The 18,549-nt window shown below is 37.2% G+C and overlaps 1 protein-coding gene across 3 annotated transcripts in view; it reads left to right on the top strand.

Moving 5' to 3' along the window:
- LOC148830748 (ATP-binding cassette sub-family C member 1-like) overlaps positions 1-18,549 on the top strand; it is a 291,300-nt gene that overhangs the window by 142,735 nt on the left and 130,016 nt on the right. For all 3 annotated transcript variants that reach the window (XM_088921193.1, XM_088921196.1, XM_088921194.1), the window contains exons 17-18: positions 6,040-6,100; positions 9,185-9,404. In XM_088921193.1, the coding sequence (XP_088777319.1) occupies positions 6,040-6,100; positions 9,185-9,404 (281 nt within the window). The remainder of the gene's footprint in view (positions 1-6,039; positions 6,101-9,184; positions 9,405-18,549) is intronic.

Genomic DNA, 18,549 nt, shown 5'->3' with positions numbered 1-18,549 from the left:
AAGCCATCAATACACCCCTCTGATTTGTCACTCTGTACACAGATAAAGACGTTGATGAAGAAAATGTTTATGAAGAAGGTAAAATACTGCTGTGTAGTGTCTTTTTTATCTTTAGCTAATATTACCTGCTACGGATGTTTATAATTTTTCATTATTTATTATTCATTAATTCATATTTTAATGATGTTCAGTTATTACACTTAAGAAAATTTTGATTTTAGCTGCCACCAATCTCCCAATTTTTAGTACTTTTCACTCTCTAAGACTTCTCATTTTTCATTTTTGTTTCAGTGGCCTTTTTAATACCACGTTTTTATTCTGGATTATAATGATTATATATATACGAATTTGATTTAAGTGCTGTTGTAGTCCTGTGTTCTCACACAGTAGAACTAGTTTTTATTCCTGCCATTGACAGTATTCATGTTTGCCAACTCATTCATGTTCGTTCATTTTGTCATGTTATCAATTTATTATTAAGGTGGATAGCTGCGTCAGCAGGTGTAGGCTGCAAAGAAACAAGTAATAAATAGATACCTTATTGATTTCGTGAGGGAAATTGCTGTGCAAAAGCAGCTTAGCACAGTCAACACAGCACAGTGTAATGAAATAATACAATAATACAACAATACAATTCATACAATACAGTCAGTGAAAAGTGCACTTGCTCACAGTACAGAACAGACAAAAAACAGAACAGTACACAAAAAAGTTATAGTGCACATTATAAATATAAAAATATATTGCACAAGTCCCTAGCATATATTATATTATATATTATATCTTGCCCCTGCCCAGACACATAGTGGATGAGTTGTACAGTCTTATGGCAGAAGGCAAGAATGACCTTCTGTAGTGCTCCCTGTCGCACTGTGGTTGGAACAGCTTATTTCTGTACGTGGTCTTCATTCTCACAAGCATGTCATAGAGGGGATGGGAGACATTGTCCATGATGGTCATTAATTTCGACACCTATCTTCTCTCAGCCGCTACCTCCAGGGGGTCCAGGTCAGACCCAATGATAGAGCTTTTGATGAGCTTGCTCAGCCTGTTAGCATCCCCTGCTCTAATCCCAGAGCCCCAGCACACCACCACATAGAAAATGGCACTCACCACAACCAACTGATAGAACATATGGAGCATCTTACTACAGATGTTAAAGGACCTGAGCCTCCTCAAGAAGTAAAGTTGGCTCTGACCCTTTTTGACGATGGCCTCGGTGTTCTTAGACCATTCCAGTCTATCGTCGATGTGCACTCCCATGTACAGATGCAGCCATTCAAAGTGCGCGTCACAGACACGTACCGCAGGTGACGTCGCTCAGTATGACGCAAGATGACGCGTGGCACCGCAGTACGTGATTGGTTGACCGACAGGGGCACTCGTGGTCCGTTGGTCTGTCGTAGAAAGACTTACAGTAAAAACGTCTTTGCTGTGCCCGTTGTAGATATTGAATTTTACCACTGAAGGGAAATCTTAGTAGCTGAGCATAAAAAGAATAGGAGCATACTGTAACGCGTGTGAAGGCCATAAACGATATTAATTTTGGAACATAAACATACAGTATATACTGTAGCTGGTCTTGGTACTTTAAAGAAAAAAATACACACCAGTATTCCATTTCTCCCTAAACATTTTAAGCTTTGAAGTCTTTAACTAACATGATACCGGAGTCAACAAGCATACTTTTAGAATTTGATTAAAAGGGAATATAATATGGAATCGCGTATCTAAAGAATTTAATAACGGTATTCGTGTGCTGCGACAGGGCTGTGTAGGGCTTTTTCGCCTGCCTGTTCATGCGAGCTGTCTTCTAGCCGACTGGTCTAGGTGCGTGACTAGCAACTGGGAGGTTGTGTGATCGAATCCAGCTGGTGCCGGACTTTTCTTTTAACAAACATTTCTTCGAAAAAATAGAATAGCGATATTATGGACAATAAATTGACTTTTATATTTCAAAATATCGCAACATGAACGATATTTGCGATATTTTGAACATATCTTCCCTTCTGACAGCGGTTCCTCCTTCTATTGTGTGTGTGTGTGCAACAGAGTAAATTTTTATAGAGAAATGGAGGCTGGACAGTATGCGTTACAATATAAACATTTATATTGATTTAAATCGTGTTCTGATTTAAATCGCAAACGCGTGTTTAATTATGTGTTTTTTAATCATAATCAGGCTAATGCATTTCTACATTTTCTGTATGAACCAGCTTAGAGGTTCATACAGAAAGACAGCTTGTGTTTAAATTGAGTGTAAGGTAATTTATGCTTCTAAAGTCATGGTCAGCATTTATTATTGTACTGTGCTGTAAACTTTTTCTGTGCCTAGTCACATTATTTTATAGCGTTTTTATTGCGTTATTAAATCCGGTGGCGCTGTGTGTTAGAGTAGTTTCCTGACTCCCTTGTCACATGGTCTGTGATTGAATCCCATAGAACTATGACTTTATTTTTTAACAAACATTTCTTTGAAAAAATGAAACGTTTCCCTTGGTCAGAGATTAAATAAAACCTCACTCGCACCAAACAAATTTATATTTCTAAATATCACAAAATACGTTCATTGTCTTCCAATCGAGTCGAGTTGACATTGGAAGCCTGCCACACCCGGACTGTTAAACCAACGCATTAGCACGTCAAAGCCCATCGAGGGTATTGAGCCAGTATTGCCTTTAGTATTCCCCCCTCTCCCCTCAATTCAATTCAATTCAAGGTGTTTTATTTGCATGACAGATGGGTACAAGCAGTGTTGGGTATGTATATTGTAACGCTTACGGCAGACAGGCACTGTGTAAGAGCCGGCGCACCAGAGCAGCGCACCGAGGGAGCGTCTGCATTTCTAACTTAGTTTTTAAAATTAGTCAAGCAATATGAAGCATCTCCTTTTACTTAGTGCCTGAGCATAAAAAGAATAGGAGCATACTGCAACGCGTGTGAAGTCCATAAACGATATTAATTTTGGAACTTAAACATACAGTATATGGCTGGTCTCGGTACTTTAAAGAAAACATACACACCAGTATTCCATTTCTCCTAAACATTTTAAGCATCGAAGTCTTTAACTAACGCGATACCGGAGTCAACAAGCATACTTTTAGAATTTGATTAAAAGGGAATATAATATGGAATCGCGTATCTCAAGAAATTAATAACGATATAATTATATTCATGTTGCAAAAGAACTGCAACGGACATAAAAACTCCCTTGCTTTTAACAGAGCGTTCCATAATTTCTAACTACGAAAATGCCAGGTGAAAGGATTTGTAAACATATTTTGTTAAAGCAAGTCAGAACCCATTCAGAGCCTACATTACATTTTAGCGTTTCATTCTGAGCAGAAGACCCTCACACCTGAAGAAGGGGGAGGTGTTTTTCGCTGGAAATCTCGCCTGCTTCTACTTTACAACCGGAGTGCTGGCTGTGACGAATTAAACCGGTATTACAGGTTACAATCACAGACCATGTGACATGGGAGTCAGGAAACTAACACAGCGCCACCAGATTTGATAACGCTATGAAAACGCTATAAAATAATGTGACTAGGCACAGAACAAGTTTACAGCACAGTACAAAAATGCTGACCATGACTTTAGAAGCATAAATTGCCTTACACTCAATTTAAACACAAGCTGTCTTTAGCCCTCTAAGGTGGTTCATACAGAAATGTAGAGATCCAGGCTCAGAACACACAGCTTCATTAGCGAATACATATGCAGGACAACTAGAGAAGACGTTTTACAGAGGATGGATTTTTAGAAACATCCCATCAGTGACATCACTGAAGTCAACTCCTAGGTACTGTAACTGTCGTGTGGATAGTTTCACAAGAATCAGACAAAGGTTTAAGCATCGCTTGTTCTAGATAAAACTGCAAAAAAAAACAACAACCCATAATGTACTTCTTTGCGGCTCTGTTTGCCCAAATCATATATTCACAACGTGAAATCTAGAAAATAATATTACGTAACCAAAATCCGCAATATGGAAACAGAACCTGTGTAATTGTTGATAGATGATGTACTCGTAACATTTTTTCAAGACGAACTACAACATTTAAAAAATGACTTGTATGTACTTGATATCTCTAATCAATCCACGGGTCCCAGCACGAAACGAAAGTAAAACGCATACCGTTTCGCGCTTCTTATTAGTTGCTCAAAAGTAATTTGACCGTATGAAATGCATAATATAAACCTAGAAACATATACGTGAGTAGTACTTAAGCACTGTAGTATCGGTGTTAAGACATACCTCTCAAATACTGTAAATCAAGTTAAAAATATCTCAAGATTCTGGTCATAATGAAACCATGTTTCGTGTATGTTTTCTTTAAAGTACCGAGACCAGCCATATACTGTATGTTTATGTTCCAAAATTAATATCGTTTATGGCCTTCACACGCGTTGCAGTATGCTCCTATTGTTTTTATGCTCAGCTACTAAGATTTCCCTTCAGTGGTAAAATTAGATATGAATATTCAATACTTAAACGGGCACAGTTAAGACATTAAATATACATATACATACTGTATACAGTACAGTTTGCATACGGTAATATGTTTATGTCCCTAAATCAATCTCTTTTATGAGCATGTGAAAGGCATGGTGAATCACTGTACTTTGCATGATTGGAAAAAAATGCGTGATTGCGAAATGCTGTGGCGTTACTTTTACAAAGACGGTCAATGAAAAAAAGAATGTGGACCAGGGCAATACTTTGAGTTTACAGCTTGTCCAAGGTCATTTATTATTAATACTATTATTAATATCTTCGTTAAAGACTTTGATGGCTACAGCTCAAACATGAGAGGTTGAGCTTTATTAGCTCCACCTTGCGGAAATTCCGGATACTATTATTTTGCTAGCGGTATTTACCGGTAACTCGCGGTATTTACCGGTAGCTTGCGGTAGACTGCGTACAGCGTACCGGAAAATAATGCGGTATCGCCCGCGCATTTTGAATGGCTGCATCTGTACTTGTATGAGTCCACTATTTCCAGGCCACTCCCATGGAAGTAGAAAGGAGTAGGTTAAATCCTCTTACTCCTGAAATCTATCACCAGTCTCTTTTCTTTTCCTTTCAGCGTGGAATTAACCTTCACATGTTCCATTCCCTTCCAACTCATGCAATGCAGCTCCCTTCTTGAACTTCTTCAATACACATTATATTTGTTACAAAGGGTGGGGGTGTTAGGTCCCACTGTTTTTATTATTTGAAATAGGCAATTTTGCTTTGGGGATGGGGCTGAATTTACAGTCTTCAGCCCTCTTCTTCAGTTTGTTCTTTGTTGGGTTTTGACATAAGGCAATCAGCAATCAAATGGCCTGTTTTATAAAAACACCCGGCATTCCTTAGTGCGTGTACTGTAGTCTTAAAACATGAATGCCACACGCACAAAGTGATATCCACAGATATGCCGAACCAAAAGCATACAATTAACTGAGGGTAACCTGTATAAATATACTGTATATACAGTAAATATAGCATGATGCCGTAAGACAGTATGTGTGAAATATATTTCAGCATGTGTCCATAAAAAGGTTACAACTTTGAAGTGTGATGGCAAATTGAACCAATTTTAAATAAAATTACCAATAGATCCGATACATAGATTACATTTAATAAATAATAATAAATATTGTAATCTAACATTCACAAGAGAAAAATAAAGATAAAGTAATAACCCACTTCCTTTTTTAAATTATTTACTCAATAATTGATATAATTTCTGTAGAGAATGTATTGATGAACAGGTATTTCGTAGAATCCATCCAGCTCCATATTTCACAGAAAACGTCTAGATTTTACTATGTAAATATTTATTGTCTCATTGGTTTGAAATTGATATACCTGTACAGTATATGAATTAACACAGTACGTTTAATAGTAATCTTGCTGAATGTGCAAAATGCACTGCCTGATTGTGCTGATAAATTATACAGTCTCTGTACATTTAGATTTTCCCCAAAAGATAAAGTATAATCATGTTTATAAAATGTGATTGTTGACTTCCGAACGTTTTTGTATGTTAGGCATCTCCATCAAACCCCTGCTCGATGTTTGATGAAAAAAGAAGTTGTTGCAACAGGAAATGTAAGTTAAATTTCTCTCTTCATGTCATCTCTCTCTTTATTGTCACATTTTAACACCACAGAATTCTTTATTGAAAACTAGTAGAAATCCCAACCAAAGATGATACCCTAGATTCTTTCAAGAAACCACTGAATGAAATTCGTGGATCATTAGGGTGCTAACACTTAGGATAGATGGGCTAAAAGGATACAACAAAGAAGATCTATTTTTATATTTATATGTGAAAATCAAGCAACATTTAAATTTCTTTTACTCTTTTGTATCTTTCTGGTGGTTTTTGTTTTTGTTGTTGTTGAGGAAATGAATCACTTGGGAGACACTGAAAACTGCAAAATAAGCATCTGCTTTAGATTTCTTTTACCAACATAATGTGTGTGAGCCACAGGTACAGTATGCATAGCAGAACATTGGTGTCAGGTTGTGTTTTTTCTGCAATGTTTTTTTTTTGTCTGTTAATCACAATTCCTTACTTTGTCTCAAACCTGTGTCTGTGACACCTCACTCCTTTTGTTGCTAAACAGTGAGTTATTTTCTGAATTCTGCACGATTAATCTATAATTAAACTTCTAGAGTTATTTTTAAATATTAGTCATATAAGGTTAATATAGAGTCTGCTAGATCCATCTACTTCTCTCACATCATTGAAAATCACCATAACAACCCCAGACATCTTTTCTCCATCATCAAAAGCTTGCTAAAGCCAAACTGCCCCACCACATTACCTGCCTGATTGCAACTTTGCAACACATGCTTAGATTTCTTTAGTTCTAAGATCGACAATATCCGGCATCACATTCTCTCCACTATGCATATCATTTCCATACCTCCTCCATCCTCATCCAACTTTTCTGGTTCCCTTCTCTCCAGCTTCTCTTTTCTTGACTCAGCATCCCTCAATAAACTAGTTACACATATGAAACCCACCACATCTATTTTAGATCTCATTCCCACCACTTTATTTCAGTCCTCTTTCTCTTCTCTCTGTCCCATTGTCCTCAATATTATACATGAATCCTTGAGTGTTGTACCAATGGTCCTCAAAACTGCTGCCATTACCCCCGTGCCAAAACAGTCTAACATGGCTCTCAACAACCTTAACAATTTTCGCCCCATCTCCAACTTACCCTTTCTTGCAAAAATTCTAGAATTGCTGTCACATTTCAGTTACATAACCACCTCATGACAAATAACCTTTTCGAACCCCTCCAATCTGGCTTCTGTCAACTTCACAGCACAGAAACTGCCCTGGTCAAAGTTACTAATGATCTTCAAATAGCTTCTGATTCTGGTTCTCTTTCTATACTCATCCTTCTTGATCTCAGTGCTGCTTTTGACGCTGTTGACCATAACATCTTACTTTCTCGTCTTGAGACTGTGTTTGGAGTTTCTGACACTGCTCTCAAATGGTTCAAATCTTACCTCACTGATTGCTGTCACTTTGTCTCTCTTAATGGGTATAGGTCTGAAATTGATCTTGTTAAGTCTGGTGTTCCTCAGGGCTCAATACTGGGCCCCTTGCTCTTCAGCATTTACATGTTTCCACTTGGTCAGCTTTTAAGATCACATGGCCTCAGCTATCATTTCTACGCTGATGATACTCAAAGATACATCCATACCAAACCTAACACCGATGTGGCTGTCTCTATTCTATCTAATTGCATCTCTGACATAAAAATTTGGATCACTCAAAATTTCCTTCATCTTAACTGCGACAAGACTGAAGTCATGCTTATTGGCACCCCCATCAACTTCGTAAAGCCAGTCAAGTAACCCTAGCTGTAGATGGTTCTGTATTTGAGCTTTAATCTAAATTGAAAAACCTTGGGGTTATATTCGATTCTGGCTTAACATTCAACCCACATGTGCAGCATATTGTCAAAACATATTTTTTTCACCTCAGAAATATCGCTAGACTGCAGTATGTCCAAAATTCAGCAGCCAGAATCCTGACCAGGTCTAGTGCAAATGATCATATTACTCCTATCCTGGAGTCCTTGCACTGGCTTTCTGTCAAATTCCATGTGGACTTTGAAATCCTCATGCTCACCTACAAGGCTCTGCATGGCTTGGCACCTCAGTACCTGTCTGAACTATTATCGCCCTACTTCCCACCTCTCAACCTTCACTCTTCTAATTCTGGCCTCCTTACTGTCCCCCAAGCCCGTCTACATTGTATGGTGACAGGGCCTTCTCCTGTTATGCCTCCAAGCTCTGGAACTCTCTGCCCAAGGATATCAGAGAGTCACCTTCTCTAAACTCCTTCAAATCCAGACTCAAAATCTTCTTCTTTAGAAAAGCCTTTACTTAACTTGTTCCATTCTTCACCCCTCTGCTTTTCTTAGTACCACCATCCACGGTCTCCTCTGTATATTGTAATTGTGTTTTATCTTGTGTATTCTTATTTATTGTTGTTCTCATTCTGTAAAGCACTTTGAGAAGCCACCGTTATAGGCGCTATATAAAATAAAGTTTATTATTATTATATAGGGTCAAATGCAATGAACTAAAAGCAGCATACTAACTAGATTTCAACCTGTAGTTAACAAGCAGCTCTGTGCTAAACTAATGCGCCACAATTGCAACAAAATGTATTTTATTAGTAATGGAGTTTAATGTCTGTCTTTATTAGTAGCTAGCTGTATTACTAATGCATGTTGTAATACAACTACTAATAATGTGCCTTTATTATATGATAGTGGATTTTCGGATATCCTGGGGAGTGAAAAGAACTGAAATAAAAGAAATACATGTTTAAATGAAGTGTAAGCTGAAAACACACTTGCACACAGTTGAGCTTCATTACACTTTTTGTAAGAGCTGTCAAGCAATCTAAAACAGATTTTTTTCTGATTCATGTACCATTATTTTTTATTTTTTATAACTGTTTTTAATCTGGTATGTGCAAACACATTCCTTTTAGCCATCTCAAAATGAAGCAGTTAAAAGTGATCAATAGAATCTGTTTTAGCCATTTAAATGGTTATTGTCTTACAGTTGCCTTTGTTTCTTTACTTCAATACCTTGGAACCTTCTAAGGTAATGTTTAATATGTTTATATTTAACCATCAATACCTTTCCATTTAGGTGAAAAGATCAGTTATTATAAAGTACCTGCAATCATTTGGGTGGTTCTGGGTTCTGTTGACTGTTGGTGCCTACGTGGGTCAGAACCTGGTGTCTGTGGGTCAGAACTGGCTGCTGAGCACCTGGACCACTGAGGCTAAGCAGGTGCAGGACCAAAGTGAATGGAAAAAGCTGCGAGACTCACGATTGTTCCTCTACGGACTAATGGGCTTTATACAAGGTAAACTCCTTGGAAGACATGCTTTATGAGTATCACACCCAGACATCACAGGCTGTGATGAATCAAAATTGCAACCTTTTCACTACAGAGAAATCGCAGACCTTGCATTTGATTTTGGGCATGTTTTCTGGTAGCTTCTTAATTCTTTCCAATGGCAAATAACCAAGAAAGAAAAAAATGGCTGGCTAGTGGTGCATTAATTGTTTGTGAAAAGATTGCTGCTTTTAATCTCTTTACTGTGGATGTTTGAATCTGCTTAATATTATATATTAATATGGAAATTTACAACTAAAGCGAAAGTTTGGTTGCAGACCATAAAAATAAAATTAAAAATAAGAGGAGCATAGCGTCCCTGAACGTCAAGGCTGGTATTGGTAGTTTAAGTAAAAAATGCAACTTTCTTCATAAACATTTTATGCATCAAAAAATTTCACTCGGTCACTTACTGTGGTTGTTTTGGAAAAGTCTTGACGTGCTCATCCTGACTAAAGTTTATATACTTTATAAAACGCTATATGTTTTAACCTTTACTATTAATACTTGTGCTCGTTATCACAGTAAAAAAGTGCCTACTTTTTAGAATCCACGAAATAGGGAATATAAAACTGTTCGTTTGAGCTGTGTTTCTGAGTGGCCTGCTGGTGCAGTGGGTTTGTTAAGAGGAACATCATATAAGTATGTCAGTGATATGAGTTCAGGATCTGCTTAGGGCACAAGTTTTTCTTCTGACAAAGAAAAGCTCCTTCTTAAAAAAATAAAATAGTAAATATTGTGTATTAACAATTATTTTTGTTTTTTTTATATATTGCAATGTATTCATTGTTAAGTGATATTAATGTAAACTTAGGTCCTGTCAGTGTTTTGTTCAGTTGAGCAGTTTGAGGTGTTTTTGTGTTGTTTGGAGTTCTCTGGTCCAATTGGTGGCTAGGCTCACCGTACTGTGACTCCATGCTTTCTGATTGGTTAAGGGGGGAGAACATGATGAGGAAAGGGGGAGAGCAGGAAGTAGAGAGAGAACGCGTGTGGTGTGGACGCAGAGTTCTAAGTGTGGCTGTTCTCTAAAAAACTGCCAAGAGAAAGAATATCCATCTCCATCCAGTTTCATTCCGTACCGACAGACCAGTAACCACTGTCACACGAACCCTACAGTTACACTAATAGTGAAATAAAAACGTAAATGAGCAAATTCATTTTGAATACTGTCCACAGATATAAAACCAGTTCAACCGGTTTTATTTAAATTCAAAACAATTTATTCAGTGGGGCAATTTTAACACAAGCCTTTACACCAAGCCTTAAAATGAAATCGTACATATTACATTATAATTATGATTGGGAATAACAAAGCAGCATTAAAAAGACTACTGAAACTATAATAATGTGTCTGATCATTATTAACAGCATTAATTTAACAATAATAATTCTTATTAAAATGCCTATATATGAGACACAATGTTGCAGAACTCAATAACTTTGTGAAAAATGACAGAGCCTTCAAACCACAGGCATTTTAAAGACTGAAATGAAAATTTAAAATTTCCATGGCTTTTATTTAAACAATATCTAGTACCTGGTTGCATTTTTAGAAACTTTCATTTGAGTAAAGCGGAACGCTGGTGTAAGTGACATTAATAACAAAAGAAAGCATTATGCTACAAATTTAACATCATCCACTTTCTTCATAAACGTTTTATGCATCAGTCTTTCACTCAGTCACTTATTGTGGTTATTTTGAAAAAGTTTTGACGTGCTCATTCCAACTATATTAAGTTTATATATTTTATGAAAAGCTATGTTTTAACCTTTTCTATTAATACTGGCACTCGTTATCATAGTAAAAAACTTGAACATTTTATAATCCGCTTAATAGGGAATATAATTTAAAATCGCATATCTAAAGAGATAATTAACGATATTAATTTAAGGATCTAAATATATTTATATAGCTCTAAGAACTGTATTACCGCAGTCCTTCTCTTCCTCCCTTGGCTACTTGCTCCCCTCTCTTACTAAACAAGCATTCTGTCTCTTCACAGTGATCTGTTCCAAGACCAGGCTTTCTAAACACCTCCTATTCCTTTACAGATGTCGTTGTTAAATGACACCCAAGGAAGGCTTCACAGCCGACACGTGTTTTCTTTCTTCTCTTTTCAGCATGGAATAAACCTATTACTTATTCCTTTGCAGACCTTAAAATTTAGATTGGGTATCTCTGTAGGTTTCGGAACAGTTCAACGAAATAAACTGCAATATAGTGAGGTAGACAGATTTGAAATTCTTCAAGCATATCAGTACACAATTTCTCAAAAGTTACTGTACCCATTTCTCTCATCCAAAGGTCTGATTTTTTTTATTTCAAAACCTTGAATGGCATGGCCCAGGGACATAGTATAATACGAACAAACAAAAGAGCTGCTGGGTGACATGCAGTTGTGAAGTACAGTTTACAGCCTCTGTTTTAAAAGGTTTTGGATTTATGTTAAGATCTGTATCTGTTGTAACTGGAAATACAATGATAAATATAATTTAGGTTCTACTGTTTAAAGTATCTTTTAAAGTCATGCAATGTCTGAGTTAGGCAGGAACATGCATTCTTATTTTTTATTTTCTTAAAAAAATGTTTAAAAAAGCAGCTTCCCACTTTCACATTGCTGTAACTATAGCAGAAATGTAGCATATTTGGAGGCTTGTTCAGGATCTTTGATTTGTTTTGTGAAGTCAGTATTCTTCCTTTGATTCACGCACGCTGCTTTTATTAGCAGTCTTTGTACTACAGGTATTACGGTACTTTAGTTTGTATTATTGGTAATTGTGGTGTCCATCATGGCTTTGTGTTTAGCGTATTTTATTCAGAACAGTCTGAGAAATGTCGCAAAGCAGACAGCGAGTTTAAGTCTCGGTTTACTGAGGACATATCGGATGTTAAACTGAGGAAGGCATTCAACCCTCACACCCACAAAGACAAAAGGGATAAAGCCAATAAAAATCCATTCAAAAGGATGCAGTGTGTTAACACAAACTCTAATAGAGCCGCCTATGAGAGCGAGGTACATTTCTGCTCAGTTACACAAGATCCAAAGAACAGTCAGATTTTAAATTCTTTAGATCCACAGATATACTGAAATAGTAGTGCATGCAGCAGAGTGATCATATACTGTATAAATTTAGTGTATGTACAGTAAGATACCGTATGGTTTCAAAGTATATGTGAAATATGTTAATCAATTTATTAATCCAATCTATTTTAACACATCTGGCTATGTAAAAATATAGCCAAAAGGATCTCTGTAATGGTGCTGTGGCTGTGGCTAAGGATCTGCCCTTGTGGCTGGAAGGTTACTGGTTCAAATCCCGCGGCCAGCAGAGGAATCCTACTCTGTTGGGCCCCTGAGTAAAGCCCTTAAATGTTGAACTGTAATCAAGAAACAGCATTCTCACATATGTTCCTTACTTATCCAAGTGTGAGAGGGCAGTGGCGACAGCATCCACTGTTGATCTCTTCTGGTGATATGCAAATTACAGTGGTCCCAAGGAGTCAGGCAATGAAGAGGTGATGTATGTTTTGACCAACTGTTCAAAGCACTTCATGATAACTTATGTGAGTGCAACTGGGTGGTAGTCATTCAGGCAACTAACTCTGGGTTTCTTAGGAACAGGAACAATGGTTGTTTTATTAAAGCAGGAAAGAACTAAAGACTTAGCAAGAGAAAGATTGAATATGTCCGAGAAGACATATGCCAGCTGGTCTGTACATGCCTTCAAAATACAGCCAGGGATAGCATCAGGGGCAGGAGTCCTGTGTAAATTAGTCTTCTTAAAAACTTTACACACATCTGCTCTGGATTTGATCAGTGGGTGTTCACCCTGGGTTACTGGAATCCTCCTGGCTGGATCTGTGTTATTGACTTCAAAATGAGCAAAGAATGAATTTACAGATGCAGCCATTCAAACTTCGTGGTACAAACCCGTACCGCACGCAACTACGTACAAGCCACCGTGGCGTACCACGGTACATGATTGGCTGGCCCAAATGACCGACAGGGGCACTCGTGGTGCATTGGTCGGTAGTGAAAAGATTGAATCATTTAATCTCTTTACTGTTCACATTTTAATCTGCTTAGTATTGAATATTTATATGGAATTTTACAACTAAAGGGGCATTTTAGTAGCTGAGCATAAAAATAAGTTTAAGTCTAAAGAGTATACAACTTAAATTCTTAATTGAATAAAGATTGTCCCTCAGCAGTGATCGGGATTCAACCCGGATGTTTTCTGGTGACAGCTCAAATGGTGTACATGAGAGGTTAAGCTTTACTAGCTCCACCTGGCGGTTTTACAAGGTGATTCTGGATACTATTAACATAATCAAATTTGCATACGGTAAAATGCGGTATAACGCGAAATGACGCGGTATAATGACGCCCACCGCGTTGTACTGCATCATACCACGCTCGTATTGAATGGCTGCATCTGTAGCTCATCAGGAAGAAAGGCAGACTGTTGTGTAATATAGCCGAGTTGCACTTTGTAGTCTGTAATGGTGTGTATTCCGCTTCACATGTTCTGGGTTTTGTAGCCGTGATAATTGACTAATTTAACTCTATAGTTGTATTTAGCTATTTTGATGGCTTTTCTGAGGTTGTATCTGGATTTTTTATATCTATCCATGTTGCCAGAATTGAAAGAAGCCATCCACGCTTTAAGCTTAGCGTGTATTTTGCCATTTACCCATGATTTTTGATTTGGGTAAGTGAGAACAGTAATCCTGGGGACCACGTCTTCAATGCATTTACTGATGTAGCCAGTAACATAATCTGCATACAGACTGATACTTTTTCTGGCAGCTTCATGGAAGATCTGCCAGTCAGTGGTAGCAAAACAGTGACTTAATATAAAATCCGATTCATTCAACCAGTGCTGAATGGTTCTTAATGCTGGGCTCTCCTGTTTAAGCTTCTGCTTGTAAATGGGAAGTAGCAGAATGGATGTGTGTTCGGATTTGCCGAAAGGAGGTCGGGGGAGGGCTTTGCAACCATCCCGGAAGGGAGTGTAAACATTATCCGACGTGTTTGGCGTCGGGCACTTGATATGTTGATTTAGATGAGGCATTGTTTTCTTCAAGTTTGCACTGTTGAAATCACCTGCTATGATGAATGCCCCCTCAGGGTGTGTATTCTTATGTCTGTTTAAGTGTCCATGTACAGATCCAGCCATTCAAAATGAGCGACGTATGCTGCGTTAAAATGGGGTGGACGTAGCACAACCTACCGCATGTTTTTTTAAATAGGATAATAGTATCTGGAAGTACCTTTTAAAACTGTCAGATGGAGCTAATAAAGCTAAACATCTCATGTACAGCATTTGAGCTGTCTGCAAGAAATGCCCATTTTAGAATCCCTGTCATTGCTGAGGGACAATCTTTTTTCAATTCAGAATTCAAGTTGTATACTTTTTAGACTTTTAATAATTTTACACTGTGTTTTACAGCATTTTAAACATTACAAAGTCTGTATATTTTATGAAAGCAAGATTGCTCAGTTGGACAAAAGTACACAACCTTCCACCTTCTTCAAGTCTTAACTTGGTATTTTACAGTGGGTTCTGGTTTTAAATAAAGCTTATATTCTGTACTTCATAAAAAGTTATAATGTTTTATTTTTATCTAAGAATACAGTAAAAAGGAGGAGGCACGGAGCTCAGTATTACACAATGACCATTCTATAGAGCGGAGTGCGAATGGCACCAATCATGTCTGCATTTATCACTTAGTTTTTAAAGTTAAGCAACGTAAACCATTATCTTTGTCCTCTAAGTCCCTTAATTAACTTTAAGCAAAGCTTTCTCACTTTTAGATTTATTTTTCATACCATGGTTAAAGCATGAGCTCATTGTACTTCCTAATGGCATCACACGTGGAAATATTAGATTATATTCATTTTTACTTTTTAAATACATTTTAGCAAAGTGTCATCTATACAAATGCCACAAAACTATTCTCAATTGTATTTCTGAATGTTATGGCACACTTAGTTCAACGTTTTAAATACATCTAAATAAGAAAGTCAGGTGTAAACATAAATGATTAGTTATCAATAATATTAAGATTAGCACAAATAAACTGTTGCACTTTTTCCGCATCTTTTACAATATTTTACAAATCATTGTTCAAATGTACGTTAAATATGGTTATCAGGAAATAAGTAAAATACAAAATGAATAATGAAAAAATAGGGTAAAATATAATTTCAAATATTTTGCTAACAATCAACAATAATAATGGCACAGTGGTTAGCATGCCTTTTGTGTGTTTTTTCATAAATACAACAGTAGCACCACGTGTCTCAGAGGCATTCAAAATTAAATTATGCATGGAAATCTTTGAACTAGAAAGATGACTAAATTATCCATCCATTTTTAATGGTGGCACAATGATTAGCTTTGCTTGCCATGCAGAGGCCCTGGGTTCAATTCCTGAGGTTTTGTATTGTGGAGTTTGCATGTTCTCTCTGGGTTCATGTGGGTTTTCTCTAGGTAATCTAATTTTCCTTTGCAGTCCAAAACATATTGGTAGGTTAATTGGTTTATTAGAATACTGACCCTGGTTTAAGTGTGTGTGTGTGTTTGTGTCAGTTTGTTTGCCCTGTGATGGACTGATACTACAGATGCAGCCATTCAAAATGCGCGGGCGATACCGCATTATTTTCCGGTATGCTGTACGCAGTCTACCGCAAGTTACCGGTAAATACCGCAAGTTACCGGTAAATACCGCTAGCAAAATAATAGTATCCGGAATTTCCGCAAGGTGGAGCTAATAAAGCTCAACCTCTCATGTTTGAGCTGTAGCCATCAAAGTCTTTAACGAAGATATTAATAATAGTATTAATAATAAATGACCTTGGACAAGCTGTAAACTCAAAGTATTGCCCTGGTCCACATTCTTTTTTTCATTGACCGTCTTTGTAAAAGTAACACCACAGCATTTCGCAATCACGCATTTTTTTCCAATCATGCAAAGTACAGTAATTTTTGAGAATCGATTCACCATGCCTTACACATGCTCATAAAAGAGATTGATTTAGGAACATAAACATATTACCGTATGCAAACTGTACTGTATACAGTATGTATATGTATATTTAATGTCTTAACTGTGCCCGTTTAAGTATTGACTATTCATATCTAATTTTACCACTGAAGGGAAATCTTAGTAGCTGAGCATAAAAAGAATAGGAGCATACTGCAACGCGTGTGAAGGCCATAAACGATATTAATTTTGGAACATAAACATACAGTATATGGCTGGTCTCGGTACTTTAAAGAAAACATACACGAAACATGGTTTCATTATGACCAGAATCTGTCTTGAGATATTTTTAACTTGATTTACAGTATTTGAGAGGTATGTCTTAACACCGATACTACAGTGCTTAAGTACTGCTCACGTATATGTTTCTAGGTTTATATTATGCATTTCATACGGTCAAATTACTTTTGAGCAACTAATAAGAAGCACGAAACGAAAGTAAAACGCATACCGTTTCGCGCTTCTTATTAGTTGCTCAAAAGTAATTTGACCGTATGAAATGCATAATATAAACCTAGAAACATATACGTGAGCAGTACTTAAGCACTGGGACTGTGCTGTTAGTTTCCTGACTCCCATGTCACATGGTCTGTGATTGAAACCTGTAATACCGGTTTAATTCGTCACAGCCAGCACTCCGGTTGTAAAGTAGAAGCAGGCGAGATTTCCAGCGAAAAACACCTCCCCCTTCTTCAGGTGTGAGGGTCTTCTGCTCAGAATGAAACGCTAAAATGTAATGTAGGCTCTGAATGGGTTCAATTGTGATTTGGGCTTGATTAAGGTCGCTGCCTTTCATCTAAAACCCTACTTGAATCCTTCTAAACTAAAAATCAGTGTTTGTGAGTTCTAAATAAAGAGGTATCCAGGTAACAGTGAAACGGGCGGACAGTCTGGGGAGATCGCCCGTTTTCCATGTAAATAGTTCCCTGGTTCCGCACCCCTTGGTGTTTCTCTCGCTCTCTCTCGGGTCACCTGATCATTAGCTCGAAAGATTTGAGTGCTTTGTGTATATTCTAATGGTAGTGGGGGCAGGGTGTGTGGGAACAGGTTTGGTTGAAATTGCATTGGAGATCTATGTTCTTCACACCTGAAACATTTTCTCTGAAAGCATTTTCTTCACAGTTTAACCGATCTTGTTACAGCATGTTACAGTTTACTATTATTAACCATATTAATTTTAAGTGCTTAATGTAAAATCTTGTAAAAATATATTTTCATTGTTCAAATATACATTAAGTCTGACTATCATATAATAAGTTAAATACAAAACTAAAGAAAAAATAGGGTTAAATATAATTCAAAATATTTTGCTAACAATGTTAACTGTTTATGAATAATAAAATGTATTAGCTAAGGAGTAGGATGGCACAGTTGTTAGTATGTTTTTTGTTTTGTTTCTTTTTCATAAATACAACAGTAGTACCTGATGTCTCAGTGGCTTTCAAAATTAAATTATGCATGCAAACCTGTGAACTAGAAAGATAACTAAGATATCCATCCATTTATAATGGTGGCAAAGTGGTTAGCATTGCTATCTTGCAGCACTGGGGTCCTAGGTTCAATTCCTGCCATCCTGTGTGTGTGGGGTTTACATGTTCTCTCTGGGTTACATGGTTTTTCTCCATATGTGTGATATGACTCCCTCTCGCACTCCAAAACATACTGGTAAGTTAATTGGTTTATGGGAAAACTGGCCCTGGTGTGTGTGTGTTTGTGTCTGTCTGTCCTGTGATGGACTGGCGCTATGTCCAGGGTGTATTCTGCCTTGTGTCCGTTGCTTACTGGGATAGGCTCCAAATCCTCTGTACTGGATAAAGAGATTAGAAATGGAAGTAAAGGCACTGTGTGGATGGAACTATACACAGTGTTAGAAACCCACTATGAAATGGCAGCATCTCACTGAGAATAAAATATTTTATACTGCTGGCTTAAGGAAACAGCCTTTCCACCTCTCTTGCACATCAGTATCCATACCTAGTTATTTAAACAACTTGCCTCTAATTATAAACATCTTAATATGCTGGCTCTGTGGATCCGCATCAGCTATGTTTGCCCATTCCT

Source organism: Atractosteus spatula, chromosome 7 (genome assembly GCF_055471065.1).
Source record: "Atractosteus spatula isolate fAtrSpa1 chromosome 7, fAtrSpa1.hap1, whole genome shotgun sequence".
Taxonomy (NCBI): domain Eukaryota; kingdom Metazoa; phylum Chordata; class Actinopteri; order Semionotiformes; family Lepisosteidae; genus Atractosteus; species Atractosteus spatula.
Note: the sequence above shows the minus strand (reverse complement) of the source record. Positions and strands in the feature narration are given on the sequence as shown.